We start from the raw sequence: 19302 nt of genomic DNA, 5'->3' as shown, positions 1-19302 counted from the left end.
AGTGACTGAGTGAGTGACTGGGTGACTGAGTGACTGGGTGACTGAGTGAGTGAGTAACTGAGTGACTGACTGGGTGACTGAGTGAGTGAGTGACTGAGTGAGTGACTGGGTGACTGAGTGACTGGGTGACTGAGTGAGTGAGTAACTGAGTGACTGACTGGGTGACTGAGTGAGTGAGTGACTGAGTGAGTGACTGGGTGACTGAGTGACTGGGTGACTGAGTGAGTGAGTAACTGAGTGACTGACTGGGTGACTGAGTGAGTGAGTGACTGAGTGAGTGACTGGGTGACTGAGTGACTGGGTGACTGAGTGAGTGAGTAACTGAGTGACTGACTGAGTGACTGAGTGAGTGAGTGACTGAGTGAGTGACTGGGTGACTGAGTGACTGGGTGACTGAGTGAGTGAGTAACTGAGTGACTGACTGGGTGACTGAGTGAGTGAGTGACTGAGTGAGTGACTGGGTGACTGAGTGACTGGGTGACTGAGTGAGTGAGTAACTGAGTGACTGACTGGGTGACTGAGTGAGTGAGTGACTGAGTGAGTGACTGGGTGACTGAGTGACTGGGTGACTGAGTGAGTGAGTAACTGAGTGACTGACTGAGTGACTGAGTGAGTGACTGAGTGACTGAGTGAGTGACTCACAGCGTGGTGGATGCCGGGTTGGTGTCTTCGTGTTTGAGTTTGCCGTCGAGGGCGATGCCGTGTTTTTCGCAGTGAGTGACTGAGTGAGTGAGTGACTGAGTGAGTGACTGAGTGACTGAGTGACTGAGTGAGTGAGTGACTGAGTGAGTGAGTGACTGAGTGAGTGACTGAGTGACTGAGTGACTGAGTGAGTGAGTAACTGAGTGACTGACTGGGTGACTGAGTGAGTGAGTGACTGAGTGAGTGACTCACAGCGTGGTGGATGCCAGGTTGGTGTCTTCGTGTTTGAGTTTGCCGTCGAGGGCGATGCCGTGTTTTTCGCAGTGAGTGACTGAGTGAGTGAGTGACTGAGTGAGTGACTGAGTGACTGAGTGACTGAGTGAGTGAGTGACTGAGTGAGTGAGTGACTGAGTGAGTGACTGAGTGACTGAGTGACTGATGAGTAGTGAGTACTGAGTGACTGACTGGGTGACTGAGTGAGTGAGTGACTGAGTGAGTGACTCACAGCGTGGTGGATGCCAGGTTGGTGTCTTCGTGTTTGAGTTTGCCGTCGAGGGCGATGCCGTGTTTTTCGCAGTGAGTGACTGAGTGAGTGAGTGACTGAGTGAGTGACTGAGTGACTGAGTGACTGAGTGAGTGAGTGACTGAGTGAGTGAGTGACTGAGTGAGTGACTGAGTGACTGAGTGACTGAGTGAGTGAGTAACTGAGTGAGTGACTCACAGCGTGGTAGATGCCAGGTTCGTGTCTTCGTGTTTGAGTTTGCCGTCGAGGGCGATGCCGTGTTTTTCGCGGTTGTTGGCGAGTAGCGGAGTGAGCGAGTAGACCTGGCTCAGGCTAGACTTGGGACCTACTACGTCACTACACAACAACAACAACCACAACAACAACAACCACTACAACAACCACAACAACCACAACAACAACAACCACTACAACAACCACAACAACAACCACACAACAACCACAACAACAACAACCACTACAACAACCACAACAACAACCACAACAACAACCACAACAACAACAACAACAACCACCACAACAACCACAACAACCACAACAACCACAACAACTACAACAACCACTACAACAACCACAACAACAACAACAACCACTACAACAACTACCACAACAACCACTACAACAACCACTACAACAACCACAACAACAACAACAACAACATCCACTACAACAACAACCACAACAACAACAACCACAACAACAACTACTACGTTCCTACACAACAACAACAACCACAACAACAACCACCACCACAACCGCCACTACAACAACAACCACCACAACAACAACCACTACAACAACAAAAACAACCACAACGACAACAACCACTACACCCACCACTACAACAACAACCACAACAACAACCACTACGACAACCACTACTACAACAACCACCACTACAACAACCACAAAAACCACCACAACAACAGTAACAACAACACCGTGGAGTGGTGATGGTAGAGATGGTGGTGATGGTGGTGATGGTGGTGATGGTAGAGATGATGGTGATGGTGGTGATGGTGATGGTGGTGATGGTGGTGATGGTAGAGATGATGGTGATGGTGGTGATGGTGATGGTGGTGATGGTGGTGATGGTAGAGATGATGGTGATGGTGGTGATGGTGATGGTGGTGATGGTGGTGATGGTAGAGATGATGGTGATGGTGGTGATGGTGATGGTGGTGATGGTGGTGATGGTAGAGATGATGGTGATGGTGGTGATGGTGATGATGGTGATGGTGGTGATGATGGTGATGGTGATGATGGTGATGGTGGTGATGATGGTGATGGTGATGATGGTGATGATGGTGATGGTGAGGATGGTGATGATGATGATGGTAGAGATGATGGGGATGATGGTGATGGTGGTGATGGTGGTGATGGTGATGATGGTGATGATGGTGATGGTGGTGATGGTGGTGATGATGATGGTGATGGTGTGATGGGTGATGGTGATGATGGTGATGATGAGGATGGTAGAGATGATGGTGATGATGGTGATGGTGATGATGGTGATGATGATGATGGTAGAGATGATGGGGATGATGGTGATGGTGGTGATGGTGTGATGGTGATGATGGTGATGATGGTGATGGTGGTGATGGTGATGATGGTGATGGTGGTGATGGTGATGATGGTGGTGATGGTGGTGATGATGGGGATGGTAGTGATGGTGATGTTGATGATGGTGATGTTGATGATGATGGTGGTGTTGGTGGTGATGGTAGTGATGGTAGTGATGATGGTAGTGATGGTGATGTTGATGATGGTGATGTTGATGATGATGGTGATGATGGTGATGGTGATGATGGTGATGGTGATGATGGTGATGATGATGATGATGGTGATGATGGTGATGGTGATGATGATGATGATGGTGATGATGGTGATGGTAGTGATGGTGATGTTGATGATGGTGATGTTGATGATGATGGTGATGATGGTGATGATGATGATGGTGATGATGATGATGGGATGTTGATGATGATGGTGATGATGGTGATGGTGATGATGGTGTTGCTACGTACGCAGGCTCCAGGTTGCACACCACCTTGGTGTATTTGTCCTGGCAGTAGAGGACCACGTCAGAGATTTGATCGACTGTGAAGAGAGACAACGTGAAACTCACCACTCACCCACTCACTCACTCACTCAGTCCCTCACTCACTCACTCAGTCACTCACTCACTCACTCACTTACTCAGTCACTCACTCAGTCACTCACCCACTCACTCACTCAGTCACTCACTCACTCACTTACTCAGTCACTCACTCACTCACTTACTCAGTCACTCACTCAGTCACTCACCCACTCACTCACTCAGTCACCCACTCACTCACCCACTCACCACTCACTCACCCACTCACTCACTCAACACTCACTCAGTCAGTCAGTCACTCACTCAGTCAGTCAGTCACTCATTCACTCACCACTCACTCGCCACTCACTCACCACTTACTCAGTCACTCACTTACTCAGTCACTCACTCAGTCACTTACCCACTCACTCACTCACTCAGTCACCCACTCACTCACCCACCCACTCAGTCACTCACCCACTCACTCACTTACTCAGTCACTCACTCAGTCACTCACCCACTTACTCAGTCACTCACTCACTCACCACTCACTCAGTCACTCACTCACTCACCCACCCACTCACTTACTCACCCACTCATTCACTCACTCACCACTCACTCACTACTCACTCACTCACCCACCCACCCACTCACTCACTCACCACTCAGTCACCCACTCACCCACTCACTCACCCACTCACTCACTCACCACTCAGTCAACCACTCACCCACTCTCTCACTCACCACTTACTCACCACTCACTCACCCACTCACTCACTCACCCATTCACCCACTCACTCACTCAGTCACTCACTCACTCACCCACTCACTCACTCATTCACCACTCACTCAGTCACTCACCCACTCACTCACCACTCACTCACCCACCACTCACTCCCACTCACCACCCACTCACCCACTCACTCACTCACCACTCACTCACTCACTCACCCACCCACTCACTCACCACTCAGTCATCCACTCACCCACTCACTCACCACTCACTCACCACTCACTCACTCACTCACCACTCACTCACCACTCAGTCACCCACTCACTCACCACTCACTCACTCAACCAACCACTCACTCACTCACCACTCACTCATCACTCACTCACCACTCACTTAGTCACTCACTTACTCACTCACCTACTCACTCACCACTCACGCACCACTCACTACTCAATCACTCACCACTCACCGTTTCACTCACCACTCACTCACCACTCATTCACCACTCACTCACTCACCCAATCACCTTCTCACTCACCCACGCAGTCACTCACGCTCCAACCCACCAACTCACCCCTACCCACCCTTTCACCCCCACCCACCCACTCACCCCTACTCACCCTCTCACCCCCACCCACCCACTCACCCCCACCCACCCAACCACCCCCATCCACTCACCCCCACCCACCCACTCACCCCTACCCACCCTTTCACCCCCACCCACCCACTCACCCCTACCCACCCTCTCACCCCCACCCACCCTCTCACCCCTACTCACCCTCTCACCCCCACCCACCCTCTCACCCCCACCCACCCACTCACCCCTACCCACCCACTCACCCCCACCCACCCACTCACCCCTACTCACCCTCTCACCCCCACCCACCCACTCACCCCTACCCACCCTTTCACCCCCACCCACCCACTCACCCCCACCCACCCTCTCACCCCCACCCACCCTCACACCCCCCCCCACCCACTCACCCCTACTCACCCTCTCACCCCCACCCACCCACTCACCCCTACCCACCCTCTCACCCCCACCCACCCACTCACCCCTACTCACCCTCTCACCCCCACCCACCCACTCACCCCTACTCACCCTCTCACCCCCACCCACCCACTCACCCCTACTCACCCTCTCACCCCCACCCACCCACTCACCCCCACCCACCCTCTCACCCCACCCACCCTTTGACCCCCCCACCCACCCTCTCACCCCCACCCACCCACTCACCCCCACCCACCCTCTCACCCCACCCCCCCCCACCCCCCCCCACCCTCACCCCCCCCCCCACCCACCAGTGAGTCGGATCTTCTTCACGTGCTTGCTGGAGCCGTTCTGGATGTTGACGTTCACTTTGATGGGCTGGCCGTGGTAGTAAACCTGGGCAGCCAGGGGGGGACAACCAGGGGTGGACAACCAGGGGTGGACAATGAGAGGTGGACAATGAGAGGTGAGTGCGTAGGTGAGTAGGTGAGTAGGTGAGTGAGTAGGTGAGTGAGTGAGTAGGTGACAGAGTAGGTGAGTGAGTAGGTGAGTGTGTAGGTGAGTAGGTGAGTTAGTAGGTGAGTGTCTAGGTGAGTAGGTGAGTGAGTAGGTGAGTAGGTGAGTGAGTAGGTGAGTGTGTAGGTGAGTAGGTGAGTGAGTAGGTGAGTGAGTAGGTGAGTGAGTAGGTGAGTAGGTGAGTGAGTAGGTGAGTGTCTAGGTGAGTAGGTGAGTGAGTAGGTGAGTAGGTGAGTGAGTAGGTGAGTGAGTAGGTGAGTGAGTAGGTGAGTGAGTAGGTGAGTTAGTAGGTGAGTGAGTAGGTGAGTGTGTAGGTGAGTAGGTGAGTTAGTAGGTGAGTGTCTAGGTGAGTAGGTGAGTGAGTAGGTGAGTAGGTGAGTGAGTGAGTAGGTGAGTAGGTGAGTAGGTGAGTGAGTAGGTGAGTAGGTGAGTGAGTAGGTGAGTAGGTGAGTGAGTGAGTAGGTGAGTGTCTAGGTGAGTAGGTGAGTGAGTAGGTGAGTGTGTAGGTGAGTGTGTAGGTGAGTGTGTAGGTCAGTGAGTAGGTGAGTGTGTAGGTGAGTGTCTAGGTGAGTGTCTAGGTGAGTAGGTGAGTGAGTAGGTGAGTGAGTAGGTGAGTAGGTGAGTGAGTAGGTGAGTGAGGGGGTCACCTCCTTGTCGAGCGAGGCGTTCATGGTGACTTCAGAGTCCACGTTCGCGACCCCGGATGGAATCACTCCAGGCTTCTCCGGGGCGAACTGAACCTTCCTGATCAGCAGACTCACCGAGTGTCTACACACAACATCAACATTATCAACATCATCATCAACATCATTAACATCAACATCATCAACATCAACATCATCATCATCAGCAGCATTATCATCATTAACATCATCAACATCATCAACATCATTATCAACATCAGCAGCATTATCATCAACATCATCATCAACATCATCAACATCATCATCAACATTAACAGCATCATAAACATCATCATCAACATCATAATAATCAACATCATCATCAACATCATCATCAACATCAACATCATCAACATCATCAACATCATCATCAACATCATCATCATCAACATCATCAACATCATCAACATAATCAACATCATCATCATCAACATCATCAACATCATCAACATCAACATTTTTTCCATTCTACGTGACTTTATCGAAAGAACCAAGAAGATGAATCCCTACAGTCACGAAAGCTTTAAATCGAAATCTCGCCATAGACTCCAATCTTAAATTCTCCCATAGACTTCAATGTTAAAGTCTCCCATAGACTTCAATGTTAAAGTCTCCCATAGACTTCAATGTTAAAGTATCCCACAGACTTGTTCAATGTTAAATTCTCTCCCCTTGAACGTTGAAGATTTAAAAGGGGCACCACGGGGTTGACCAATAGGTGTCTGAATCGATCTGTAAGAAGTTAGGGCACCTCCCCGCCCGGCCGCCTTTGTCTCTCCCCCCTCCCCCTCCCCCCCTCCCCCCTTCTCCCCCCTCCCCCTCTCACTTTTTCTTGATGTCTTCGTCGAGTTTCTCGCAGCAGAACGCCTTCACCTCGAAGTCCACTCCGCAGGACTGCAGCAGCCAAAGATAAAGGACCCCCAGGTAGCCTTCAATACTAAGAACCATTGAGGCAAGTGCTGTTAGCTAGCAGCAGCAGCAGGCACAGACAAAGGCCCCCCGTGTAGCCTCTAACAGGCTATAGGGGCAAGTGCTGTTAGCCAGTAGCAGCAGCTCATAGCTCAGACAAAGGCCCCCCGTGTAGCCTCTAACAGGCTGTAGGGGCAAGTGCTGTTAGCGAGCACCTATGAAGGCCGGAACGGCACACGAGGGGGTGGGTGGCCAGCACCACGCCCGATCGCCTTTGTCTCCCCAGTGGCGATATTTACACACCGAACCAGGTACTCATTTGAGGCTGAGTCGACCTAGGGGAGGCCCAGGACCGGTTCAGATAATCGTCACTGGTGTTGGCCGTGAGCGGGGATCGAACCGGGGTCACCAGGTTCATAGCGCAGCGCGCTAACCGCTACACTACCGCTCCCCACACACATACACACACATACATACACACACATACACACACACACATACACACATACAAACACATACATACATACACACAACACACATACACACATACATACACAACAACAACCGCCATTCGCCACTAAGTGGCGGTCACGTCACCACGACGCTTGTGCCAGGCCAAGTGCACCTTGAGGCCACGTGAAGTGTCGAACGCCCGCTGGCAGGAGGTCACGGGGCAGACCCCCCCCCTCCCCCACCTCTCCCCCACTCCCCCCACCCCTCCCCCCCTCCTCCACCCCCCCTCTCCCACCACCCTCCTCTACTCCCCTACCCCCTCCCCCATTCCCACCCCCACTCCCTCCCCCTCCTCCTTCCCCCCCCCTCGTCGCTTCCTCCTCCACCCCTCCCTCCTTCTCTACTCCCCCCTCTCCTCCCCCACCGCTCCCTCCTTCCCCCCCCTCCTCCTGCTCCACCCCTCCCCCCTCCTCCTCCACCCCCCCCCCCTCCCCCCCACCCAGCAGTGGAGTGGGCAGGGCCCCCCCCCCCCACTCACCTTGCCCTTGTCGCAGGGAGCCGGCTGCATGGTCACCGAGCAGGGCAAGTTCTGGGGCATCTGTGGGGGGAGGGGAGGGGAGGGGGGGGAGAGAGTGGGGGGAGGGGGGGAGAGGGGGGGAGGGGGGTGAGTTGGGTGGAGGGAGGGAGGGGGGGAAGACAAAGACGGTTGGGAACAGACACACATCTTCTTGGTTCTTTCAGTAAAGTCACCACGTAGAAGGGAAGTAATAAAATAATAAAAATAAAACATAATAAAATACAATTCTCACGACGTTTCGGCCACAACGCAAGCAGCCGTCCTCAAGTGAAGACCAGGTCTGTCGGGGAGACAGATAAAGGTGCCCCAGGTAGCCTCGAGGGCTGTAAGGGAAAGTGCGGGGTCGACCTCTCTCTATGTGGTGCATTAGTCCACCGCCTTAGTTCAAGATGGAAGTCCACTGCTTTAGTTCACCGCGTTAGTCCACCGCTTTAGTTCAAGATGGAAGTCTACTGTGGTGGTTCACGATGGTAGTTCACTGCGTTAGTCCACCGCGTGAGTCCACCGCGTTAGTCCACGATAGTATTTCACCGCGTTAGTCCACCACGTCGACCACGTCAGCCGACCGCGGCGTGTGGCACCCCCACGGGGCCCCCACTCACCAGAGGTCGCAAACGGGTTTTGATTCCTTACCCGTACCTGTACCCGGCCGGGTACGGGTACCCGTTCCCTACCCATACCCTAGCCGAAATGAGTGGCAAATGGTGACTCACCAGTGACTCACGGTCTACCCGTACCCGTACCCGGCTGGGTACGGGTACCCGTTTCCTACCCGTACCCTACCCGTACCGTACCTGAAATGAGTGACAAACAGTTACTCACCAGTGACTCACGGCCTACCCGTACCCGGCCGCACCAGGGTCGCAAACGGCTACCCGTACCCAGTCGTACCCGTACCCTACCCGTACCCTACCCGTACCCGGCCGGGTACGGGTAGGGTACGGGTATCGGGTACCCGATTGCGACCTCTGGGATGAAGCTACGTTGCAGGCGCGGGTGGGTTGATTCTAGGAACTTGAATTGTGAGAAGAGACAAGACGTTGGGAAATGAGTGACAAACGGTGACTCACGGCCTTCTCACAAAGGCGGTTGGGGACGGACACACAGATAAAGGTGCCCCAGGTAGCCTGGAGAGATGTAAGGGAAAGTGCGGGGTCGATCTCTCTCTATGTGGTGCGTTAGTCCACCGCATTAGTCCACCGCTTTAGTTCAAGATGGAAGTCTACTGTGGTGGTTCACGATGGTAGTTCACTGCGTTAGTTCACAATAAAAGTCCACTGCGTTAGTCCACCACGTTAGTCCACCGCGTCGACCACGTCATCCGACCGCGGCGGTGTGTGGCACCCCCCACGGGGCCCCCCCCACGGGGCCCCCCACTCACGCTGAAGCTGAAGGCGTAGGCCGTGCTGCCCAACTTGTGCAGGAGGCGCTCCTGCAGGGAGCTGGCGGTGGCGGCCGTGGCGGGCGGGCCCTGGCACGGCGGGTAGAGCTGCCGGTGGGTCACGTGGATGTCGCGCCGGAACGGGATGCCGATCACCTCCATGTCGTCTCGGCCGTAGCGGAAGGCGCACGTCAGGGACACGTACACTGGAGCGGTAGCCGGCGGCGATGGCGATGGTGATGGCGGTGGCGATGGCGATGGCGGCGGCAGTGGCGGTGGCGGGGATAGACGATCAGGGGCACGGCAATAACCATGACAATGGCTGCGAAAATTGCCGCGATAATGGTGCAACAATGGCGGCAACAATGGCGGCGGCAATAGCCACAACAATAGCCACAACAATAGCCACAACAATAGCCACAACAATGACCACAACAATAGCCACAACAATGGCCACAACAATGACCACAACAATAGCCACAACAATAGCCACAACAATAGCCACAACAATAGCCACAACAATAGCCACAACAATGGACACAACAATGGACACAACAATAGCCACAACAATGGCCACAACAATAGCCACAACAATAGCCACAACAATGACCACAACAATAGCCACAACAATAGCCACAACAATGGCCACAACAATAGCCACAACAATAGCCACAACAATAGCCACAACAATAGCCACAACAATGGACACAACAATGACCACAACAATAGCCACAACAATAGCCACAACAATGGCCACAACAATATCCACAACAATAGCCACAACAATAGCCACAACAATGACCACAACAATAGCCACAACAATAGCCACAACAATAGCCACAACAATGGCCACAACAATGACCACAACAATAGCCACAACAATAGCCACAACAATGGCCACAACAATAGCCACAACAATAGCCACAACAATAGCCACAACAATGACCACAACAATAGCCACAACAATAGCCACAACAATAGCCACAACAATGGCCACAACAATGACCACAACAATAGCCACAACAATAGTCACAACAATGGCCACAACAATAGCCACAACAATGGCCACGGCAATGGACACGGCAACAGCCGCCGGCAATAGCAACAACAACAACAACAATAACCACCACTCAGCACAACAGTCACGGCCACAACAACAACAACAACAATAACCACCACTCAGGACAACATTCACGGCCACAACAACAACAACAACAATAACCACCACTCAGCACAACATTCACGGCCACAACAACAACAACAACAACATTCACGGCCAAAACAACAACAACAGCAACAACATTCACGGCCAAAACAACAACAACAACAACAACAACATTCACGGCCACAACAACAACAACAACATTCACGGCCACAACAACAACAACAACAACACTCACGGCCACAACAACAACAACAGCAACAACATTCACGGCCAAAACAACAACAACAACAACACTCACGGCCACAACAACAACAGCAACAACAACAACACTCACGGCCACAACAACAACAGCAACAACAACAACACTCACGGCCTCAACAACAACAACAGCATATTTGAGGGGTGGGGGTGGGGGCAGAGCTTTGTGACGTCATATTTGAGGGGTGGGGGTGGGGGCAGAGCTTGTGACGTCATATTTGAGGGGTGGGGGTGGGGGCAGAGCTTGTGACGTCATATTTGAGGGGTGGGGGTAGAGCTTTGTGACGTCATATTTTAGGGGTGGGGGACGGGGCAGAGCTTTGTGACGTCATATTTGAGGTGGGGGGGAAGGGGCAGAGCTTTGTGACGTCATATTTGAGGGGTGGAGGTGGGGGCAGAGCTTTGTGACGTCATATTTGAGGGTTGGGGGAAGGGGCAGAGGTTTGTGACGTCATATTTGAGGGGTGGGGGTGGGGGCAGAGCTGTGTGACGTCATATTTGAGGGGTGGGGGTGGGGGCAGAGCTTTGTGACGTCATATTTGAGGTGGGGGGGGAAGGGGCAGAGCTTTGTGACGTCATATTTGAGGGGTGGGGGTGGGGGCAGAGCTTTGTGACGTCATATTTGAGGTGGGGGGGAAGGGACAGAGCTTTGTGACGTCATATTTGAGGGGTGGGGGAAGGGGCAGAGCTTTGTGACGTCATATTTGAGGGGTGGGGGTGGGGGCAGAGCTTTGTGACGTCATATTTGAGGGGTGGGGGCAGAGCTTTGTGACGTCATATTTTAGGTGGGGGGGGAGGGGGTTAAAATTAGGTCCCAAACCGCGTGACGTCATTTAGGGACGGTCCCTTTATTTCAAACCCACCCGCCCCGTCCCCCCCTTTCTCCCGTTACCTTTGCGGCCTTTGATGTAAGCCGGGTCCACGTACACAACTCCGTCTGTGAGACGCACAGAGACACAGATAAAGGTCCCCCGTGTAGCCTCTAACAGGCTGTAGGGGCAAGTGCTGTGAGTAGCGAGTGGCATCAGCACCTGTGAAGGTAGCGCTAACCACTACACCCACCGCTCCCCACTCCGATACCAACACCCGCCATTCGCCATTAAGTGGCGGTGACGTCACAACGGCGCCCGTGCCAGGCTAGGTGCAGGAGGGAGGTCACGTGACAGACCCGGCAGGTGCCACGGGTTTGCCGACCGAGATGACCAGTAGATGCACCACCAGCTGTACCCCCTACTGTGCCAGGCTAGGTGCAGGAGGAGGTCACGTGACAGACCCGGCAGGTGCCACGGGTTTGCCGACCGAGATGACCAGTAGATGCACCACCAGCTGTACCCCCTACTGTGCCAGGCTAGGTGCAGGAGGAGGTCACGTGACAGACCCGGCAGGTGCCACGGGTTTGCCGACCGAGATGACCAGTAGATGCACCACCAGCTGTACCCCCTACTGTGCCAGGCTAGGTGCAGGAGGAGGTCACGTGACAGACCCGGCAGGTGCCACGGGTTGACCGACTGAGATGACCTGTAGATGCACCACCAGCTGTACCCCCTACTGTGCCAGGCTAGGTGCAGGAGGAGGTCACGGGACAGACCCGGCAGGTGCCATGGGTTGACCGACCGAGATGACCGGTAGATGCACCACCAGCTGTACCCCCTACTGTGCCAGGCTAGGTGCACGAGGAGGTCACGTGACAGACCCGGCAGGTGCCATGGGTTTGCCGACCGAGATGACCAGTAGATGCACCACCTGTGCCCCCTACTGTGCCAGGCTAGGTGCAGGAGGAGGTCACGTGCCAGACCCAGCAGGTGCCACGGGTTGGCCGACTGAGGTGACTGGTAGATGCACCACAAGCTGTACCCCCCTACTGTGCCAAGCGAAGCTGATTAGTATGCTACTGCTGATGATGCTGATGATGTTACTGATGGTGATGATGATGCTCCTGATGATGCCAATGCTGATGTTGATGCCACTGATGATGCTGACGATGATGCTCATGATGATGCTGATGATGTTACTGCTGTTGATGATGCTGATGATGCTGATGATGACGATGATGATGCTCATGATGAAGCTGATGTTGCTGATGATGCTGATGATGATGCTGATGATGATGACGATGATGATGACGATGCTGATGATGATGCTGATGATGATAAAGATGCTGATGTTGATGCTGATGATGATGCTCATGATGATGCTAATGATGATGACGATGCTGATGATGTTGCTGATGCTGCTGATGATGCTGATGATGATGATTACTTACCAACCAGATCCACGTGGTCCAGATGGTCGATAAAGTCTCGTTTTTCCATGTAGACTGTCACCTGAGTCCACCATGTAGTCCACCACGCAGTCCACCACGGAGTCCACCATGGAGTAGAGCCCGGCACACAGAACCATCAGTGGTGAGCATTTGGTATACCACCAGACACTCACTCACTCACACACTCACTCACTCACTCATCCACTCACTCATCCACTCACCCACTCACTCACTCACTCAGTCACTCACTCACCCACTCACTCACTCATCCACTCACTCACCCACTCAGTCACCCACTCACCCACTCAGTCACTCACTCAGTCACTCACTCACCCACTCACTCACTCATCCACTCACTCATCCACTCACCCACTCACTCACGCACCCACTCACGAACCCACTCACTCACTCATCCACTCACTCACCCAATCACTCATCTGCTCACTCATCCACTCACTCACACACTCACTCACCCACTCACTCATCTACTCACTCACTCATCTACTCACTCATCCACTCACTCACTCACTCACCCACTCACCCACTCACTCACTCATCCACACACTCACTCACTCACACACTCACTCACTCACTCATCCACTCACTCACCCGGTCACTCATCTACTCACTCACTCATCCACTCACTTACCCACACACCCACCCACTCACCCACTCACTCATCCACTCACTCACCCACTCACTCACCCACTCACTCATCCACTCACTCACCCACTCACTCACCCACTCACTCATCTACTCACTCACTCATCTACTCACTCATCCACTCACTCACTCACCCACTCACCCACTCACTCACTCATCCACACACTCACTCACTCACCCACTCACTCACTCACTCATCCACTCACTCACCCGGTCACTCATCTACTCACTCACTCATCCACTCACTTACCCACACACCCACCCACTCACCCACTCACTCATCCACTCACTCACCCACTCACTCACCCACTCACTCACTCATCAACTCACTCACAAACTCACTCATCTACTCACTGACTCATCCACTCGTTTATCCACACACTCACTCACTCACTCATCCACTGACTTACCCAATCACTCATCTGCTCACTCACTCATCCACTCACTCACCCACAAACTCATCTGTTCACTCGCTCATCCACTGACGCAATCACATACCCACTCACTCACTCATACATTCACTCATCTACTCACTCACCCACTCACCCATCCATGCACTTACATGCACTCAATCATCCACACACTCACTCACCCACACACTCACTCATCCACTCACTCACCCGGTCACTCATCTACTCACTCACTCATCCACTCACTCACACACTCACTCATCCACTCACTCACTCATCTACTCACTCACTCATCCACTCACTCACTCATCCACTCACTCACACACTTACTCACGCATCTACTCACTCACTCATCCACTCACTCACACACTCACTCATCCACTCGTTTATCCACACACTCACTCACTCACTCATCTACTGACTTACCCAATCAGTCATCTGCCCACTCACTCATCCACTCACTCACCCACAAACGTATCTGTTCACTCACTCATCCACTGACCCAATCACATACCCACTCACTCACTCATCCATTCACTCATCTACTCACTGACTCATCCACTCGCTTATCCACACACTCACTCACTCACTCATCCACCGACTTACCCAATCACTCATCTGCTCACTCACTCATCCACTCACTCACCCACAAACTCATCTGTTTACTCACTCATCCACTGATCCAATCACATACCCACTCACTCACTCATCCATTCACTCATCTACTCACTGACTCATCCACTCGCTTATCCACACACTCACTCACTCACTCATCCACCGACTTACCCAATCACTCATCTGCTCACTCACTCATCCACTCACTCACCCACAAACTTATCTGTTTACTCACTCATCCACTGATCTAATCACATACCCACTCACTCACTCATACATTCACTCATCTACTCACTCACCCACTCACCCATCCATGCACTTACATGCACTCAATCATCCACACACTCACCCACCCACTCTCTAACACATCCCCTCACTCATCCACTCACTCACACACTCACTCATCTACTCACTCACTCATCCATTCATTCACCCACTCACTCACTCACTCATCCACTCACTCACACACTCACTCATCTACTCACTCACTCATCCACTCACTCACTCAACTATCCATGCACTCACATGCACTCAATCATCCACACACTCACTCATCCACTCTCTAAAACATCCCCTCACTCATCCACTAACTCACCCAATTACTCGTCTGCTCACTCATCCACTCACTCACACACTCACTCATCCACTCACTCACTCATCCACTCGCTTATCCACTCACTCACTCACTCATCCACCGACTTACCCACAAACTCATCTGTCTACTCACTCATCCACTGACCCAAACACATACCCACTCACTCACTCATACATTCACTCATCTACTCACTCACTCACTCACCCATCCATGCACTTACATGCACTCAATCACCCACACACTCACTCATCCATTCACTAATCTACTCACTGACTCATCCACTCGCTTATCCACTCACTCACTCACTCATCCACTGACTTACCCAATCATTCATCTGCTCACTCACTCATCCACTCACTCACCCACAAACTCATCTGTTTACTCACTCATCCACTGATCCAATCACATACCCACTCACTCACTCATCCATTCACTCATCTACTCACTCACTTAACTATCCATGCACTCACATGCACTCAATCATCCACACACTCACTCATCCACTAACTCACCCAATCACTCATCTGCTCACTCATCCACTCACTCACACACTCACTCATCTACTCACTCACTCATCCACTCGCTTATCCACACACTCACTCACTCATCCACCGACTTACCCAATCACTCATCTGCTCACTCACTCATCCACTCACTCACCCACAAACTCATCTGTTCACTCACTCATCCACTGACCCAGACACATACCCACTCACTCACTCATCCATTCACTCATCTACTCACTCACCCACTCACCCATCCATGCACTTACATGCACTCAATCATCCATACACTCACTCACCCACTATCTAACACATCCCCTCACTCATCCACTAACTCACCTATATACAGGGCGTTTAAAAATTATGGACCCAATTTCAAAGCAGTATATTTCACGATGGCAACACGTTACAATTACACAAAAGTTACAAACGGTTTAATGAGTTATGAAGTTTTACTGACCGCTTTATAAATGCTCTATGTGCCCTCCACCTGCTGTACGGATAACATCGAGACGATATATACTCTTAGTTCTTTCGGTAAAGTCACGTAGGTAAAAAATGAAATTTAAATTAATAAAAATAAAATAAGAAAAATTAATAAAAATAAAATAAAATAATTATTATTTTTCTTCTTGGTTCTTTCGGTAAAGTCACGTAGAAGGGAAGTAATAAAATAATAAAAATAAAACATAAAATTATATTTTTATTATTTTATTACTTCCCTTCTACGTGACTTTACCGAAAGAACCAAGAAGATGAATCCCTGCAGTCACGAAAGCTTTAAATCGAAAAATTATAATTTTATTTGTATTAATATTAATTTCATTTTTTACCTACGTGACTTTACCGAAAGATCTAAGAGTATGAATCCTTGCAGTCACGAAAGCTTCAAATCTAGAATCGAGACAATAGTTGAATTCGTCCCAAACGCCTCTCAAAGTGTCTTCTACCACTGAAGTCACCGCTGCCGTGATTCTGTCTGTGAGGTCATCCAGATTCATCTTCTTGGTTCTTTCGGTAAAGTCACGTAGAATGGAAATAATAAAATAATAGACAGACCTGTTCTGCACCTGAGGACGGCTGCTTGCGTTGTGGCCGAAACGTCGTGAGAATTATTTTATTATGTTTTATTTTTATTATTTTATTATATCCATTCTACGCGACTTTACTGAAAGAACCAAGAAGATGAATCCCTGCAGTCACGAAAGTTTTAAATCGAAATATAATACCATTTTCACAATTGTATTTTATTATGTTTGAGAATTGTATTTTATTATGTTTTATTATTGTATTTAGTTGTATTTTTATTATTTTATTATTTCCTTCCTACGTGACGACTTTGCCGAAAGAACCAAGAAGATGAATCCCTGCAGTCACTAAAGCTTTAAATCGAAATTTAAGTAATCCCAGATTATTCGCTAACGGTGGCACAAAGACACCACGGGTCTTTGGCGTATCCGCACGAGAAAAACTCGCAGGGTGTGATGATGTCTGGGGGTGATCCTGGGGGCCAAGAGTGTAGCGCCAAGTCTTGGGGTCCCGTGCCACCTATCCAACGTTGAGGCGGTGTGATGTCTTGCGAATGACTGAGGCTAGGGGCTGTCTGTACGCTGGGAGAGGCATCCAGCGGTCATCATTTGAAACTCTCTCTACGCCCCTCCCACTCTAAGCCCCACCCTCTCTACGCCCCTCCCTCTCTAAGCCCCTCCCCCTCTCTATGCCCCTCCCTCTCAAGTGGTAAGAGTTGCATTCATGGGCGGTTCGTGGTTGCAGAGATATAGCGATTTCAAATCGGGTCCATCTTAAATTTCGATTTAAAGCTTTCGTGACTGCAGGAATTCATCTTCTTGGTTCTTTCGGTAAAGTCACGTAGAAGGGAAGTAATAAAATAATGAAAATAAAACATAATAAAATACAATTCTCACGACGTTTCGGCCACAACGCAAGCAGCCGTCCTCAGGTGAAGACCAGGTCTGTCGGGGAGACAGCGTCTGACCTGGTCTTCACCTGAGGACGGCTGCTTGTGTTGTGGCCGAAACGTCGTGAGAATTGTATTTTATAATGTTTTATTTTCATTATTTTATTATTTCCCTTCTACGTGACTTTACCGAAAGAACCAAGAAGACGGGTCCATCTTGTTTCAAACACCCTGTCCTTAGTCACCTACTCACTAACCCAATCACTCACCCACCCACCCACTCTTACCTTCCCATTGGAGCTGGTTTTCTTGAAGACGCTGCAAACGAGACAACATAGATAAGGAGCATTTACAGGAGCCACGTGAAGTACTAGGTCAGCGGTCGGGAACCTATGGCTTCCGGTGACGGCAAATGGCTCCCAGACAATTTTGAGTTGGAAAAAAAAAAAAATCAGTTTGGAACTGATTTTAAAGTACTTGTGATATTGCTTAATAATAGTGTGTCATTTTAAAGTAAACAGAAATTAGTTTTGAAGATACATTTCACGGGTCACGCCTGCACGAAGCTCAACCTCACCACGTATGAACCAGACTACAAGGCCATCAGCAAAACCATGCAGCACCAGAAGTCGCATTAAAAGTAAGACATATTTAATGTATTATACGTTAAAAATACTATATGGCTCTCAATGAAATATATTTAGAAATATTTGGCTTTTATGGCTCTCCCAGTCAAAAAGGTTCCCGACCCCTGGACTAGATGCTTGAGTTGGTGTAGATGTAGTGAGTTTAACTGAGTTGCAGACGTACTCTTTGGAAGCAACGCATTCATTGATTCATAATCAACGTTTTTGGGTTTAGATGGCGTTATTTATAAATGTGTCGTAACCCTCCACCACCCGACACGGCCAATCAGCAAAAAAGTGTCACGTTGACAAAAGACAAAATATGATAATTGGTTTTTTTACCCTTCTATCTGGCAACAAAACTGACACTTTTTTTTACGAGGAGTCATGTTTGCATAGACCACAATACCTGCAGTCATAATACAAACAAAAGACACAACTCTGATATTGTGCACTGCCCTTGCAGTTGATTGGTCCACACCCGAGACAGCATTCCTTAGAGCCTAGTCTCACATGGTGTTGGACCAGATGACGCCAAAAGGCGCACAACTCAAAGACAATGCACCATCAGAGTATGAGAGCACGGCATTGTCTTTGAGTTGTGCGCCTTTTGGCGTCATCTGGTCCAACACCACGTGAGACTAGGCTCTAAGGAAAGCTGTCTCGGGTGTGGACCAATCAATTTCAAGGACAGTGCACATTATCAGAGTTATGTTTTTTGTTTGCATTATGACTGCAGGTATTGCGGTCTATGCAAACATGACTCCTTGCAAAAAGGTGTCAGTTTTGTTGCCAGATAGA

General features: G+C 50.6%; 1 protein-coding gene across 1 annotated transcript; it reads right to left on the bottom strand.

Moving 5' to 3' along the window:
* Positions 1–1359: 1359 nt before the first annotated feature.
* On the bottom strand, positions 1360–18707 carry LOC133340013 (beta-arrestin-2-like). Its single transcript, XM_061548104.1, has 11 exons — positions 18686–18707; positions 18163–18245; positions 13172–13232; positions 11801–11845; positions 9486–9691; positions 8066–8125; positions 6992–7059; positions 6130–6250; positions 5278–5362; positions 3193–3265; positions 1360–1501 (listed from the first exon to the last, which is right to left on the bottom strand). Exons 1-11 carry the CDS (start codon positions 18705–18707, stop codon positions 1360–1362), a joined length of 966 nt encoding a protein of 321 aa, XP_061404088.1.
* Positions 18708–19302: the final 595 nt, after the last annotated feature.

Source organism: Lethenteron reissneri, unplaced genomic scaffold (assembly GCF_015708825.2).
Source record: "Lethenteron reissneri isolate LAM-NWPU_2019-01 unplaced genomic scaffold, ASM1570882v1 scaffold_639, whole genome shotgun sequence".
Lineage (NCBI taxonomy): Eukaryota > Metazoa > Chordata > Hyperoartia > Petromyzontiformes > Petromyzontidae > Lethenteron > Lethenteron reissneri.
The sequence above is the reverse complement of the archived record's forward strand: the minus strand, read 5'-3'. Positions and strand labels throughout refer to the sequence as shown.

Bases quoted from the DNA above. Each gene is read 5' to 3' on its own strand.
- LOC133340013 (XM_061548104.1), bottom strand. From the start codon at position 18,707: ATGAATGCGTTGCTTCCAAAGA. The intron at 9,692-11,800 runs GTAACGGGAGAA...CTACCGCTCCAG, and splicing joins TTACATCAAAGGCCGCAAAG to TGTACGTGTCCCTGACGTGC. The intron at 5,363-6,129 runs GTGACCCCCTCA...CTGGCTGCCCAG, and splicing joins ACGCCTCGCTCGACAAGGAG to GTTTACTACCACGGCCAGCC.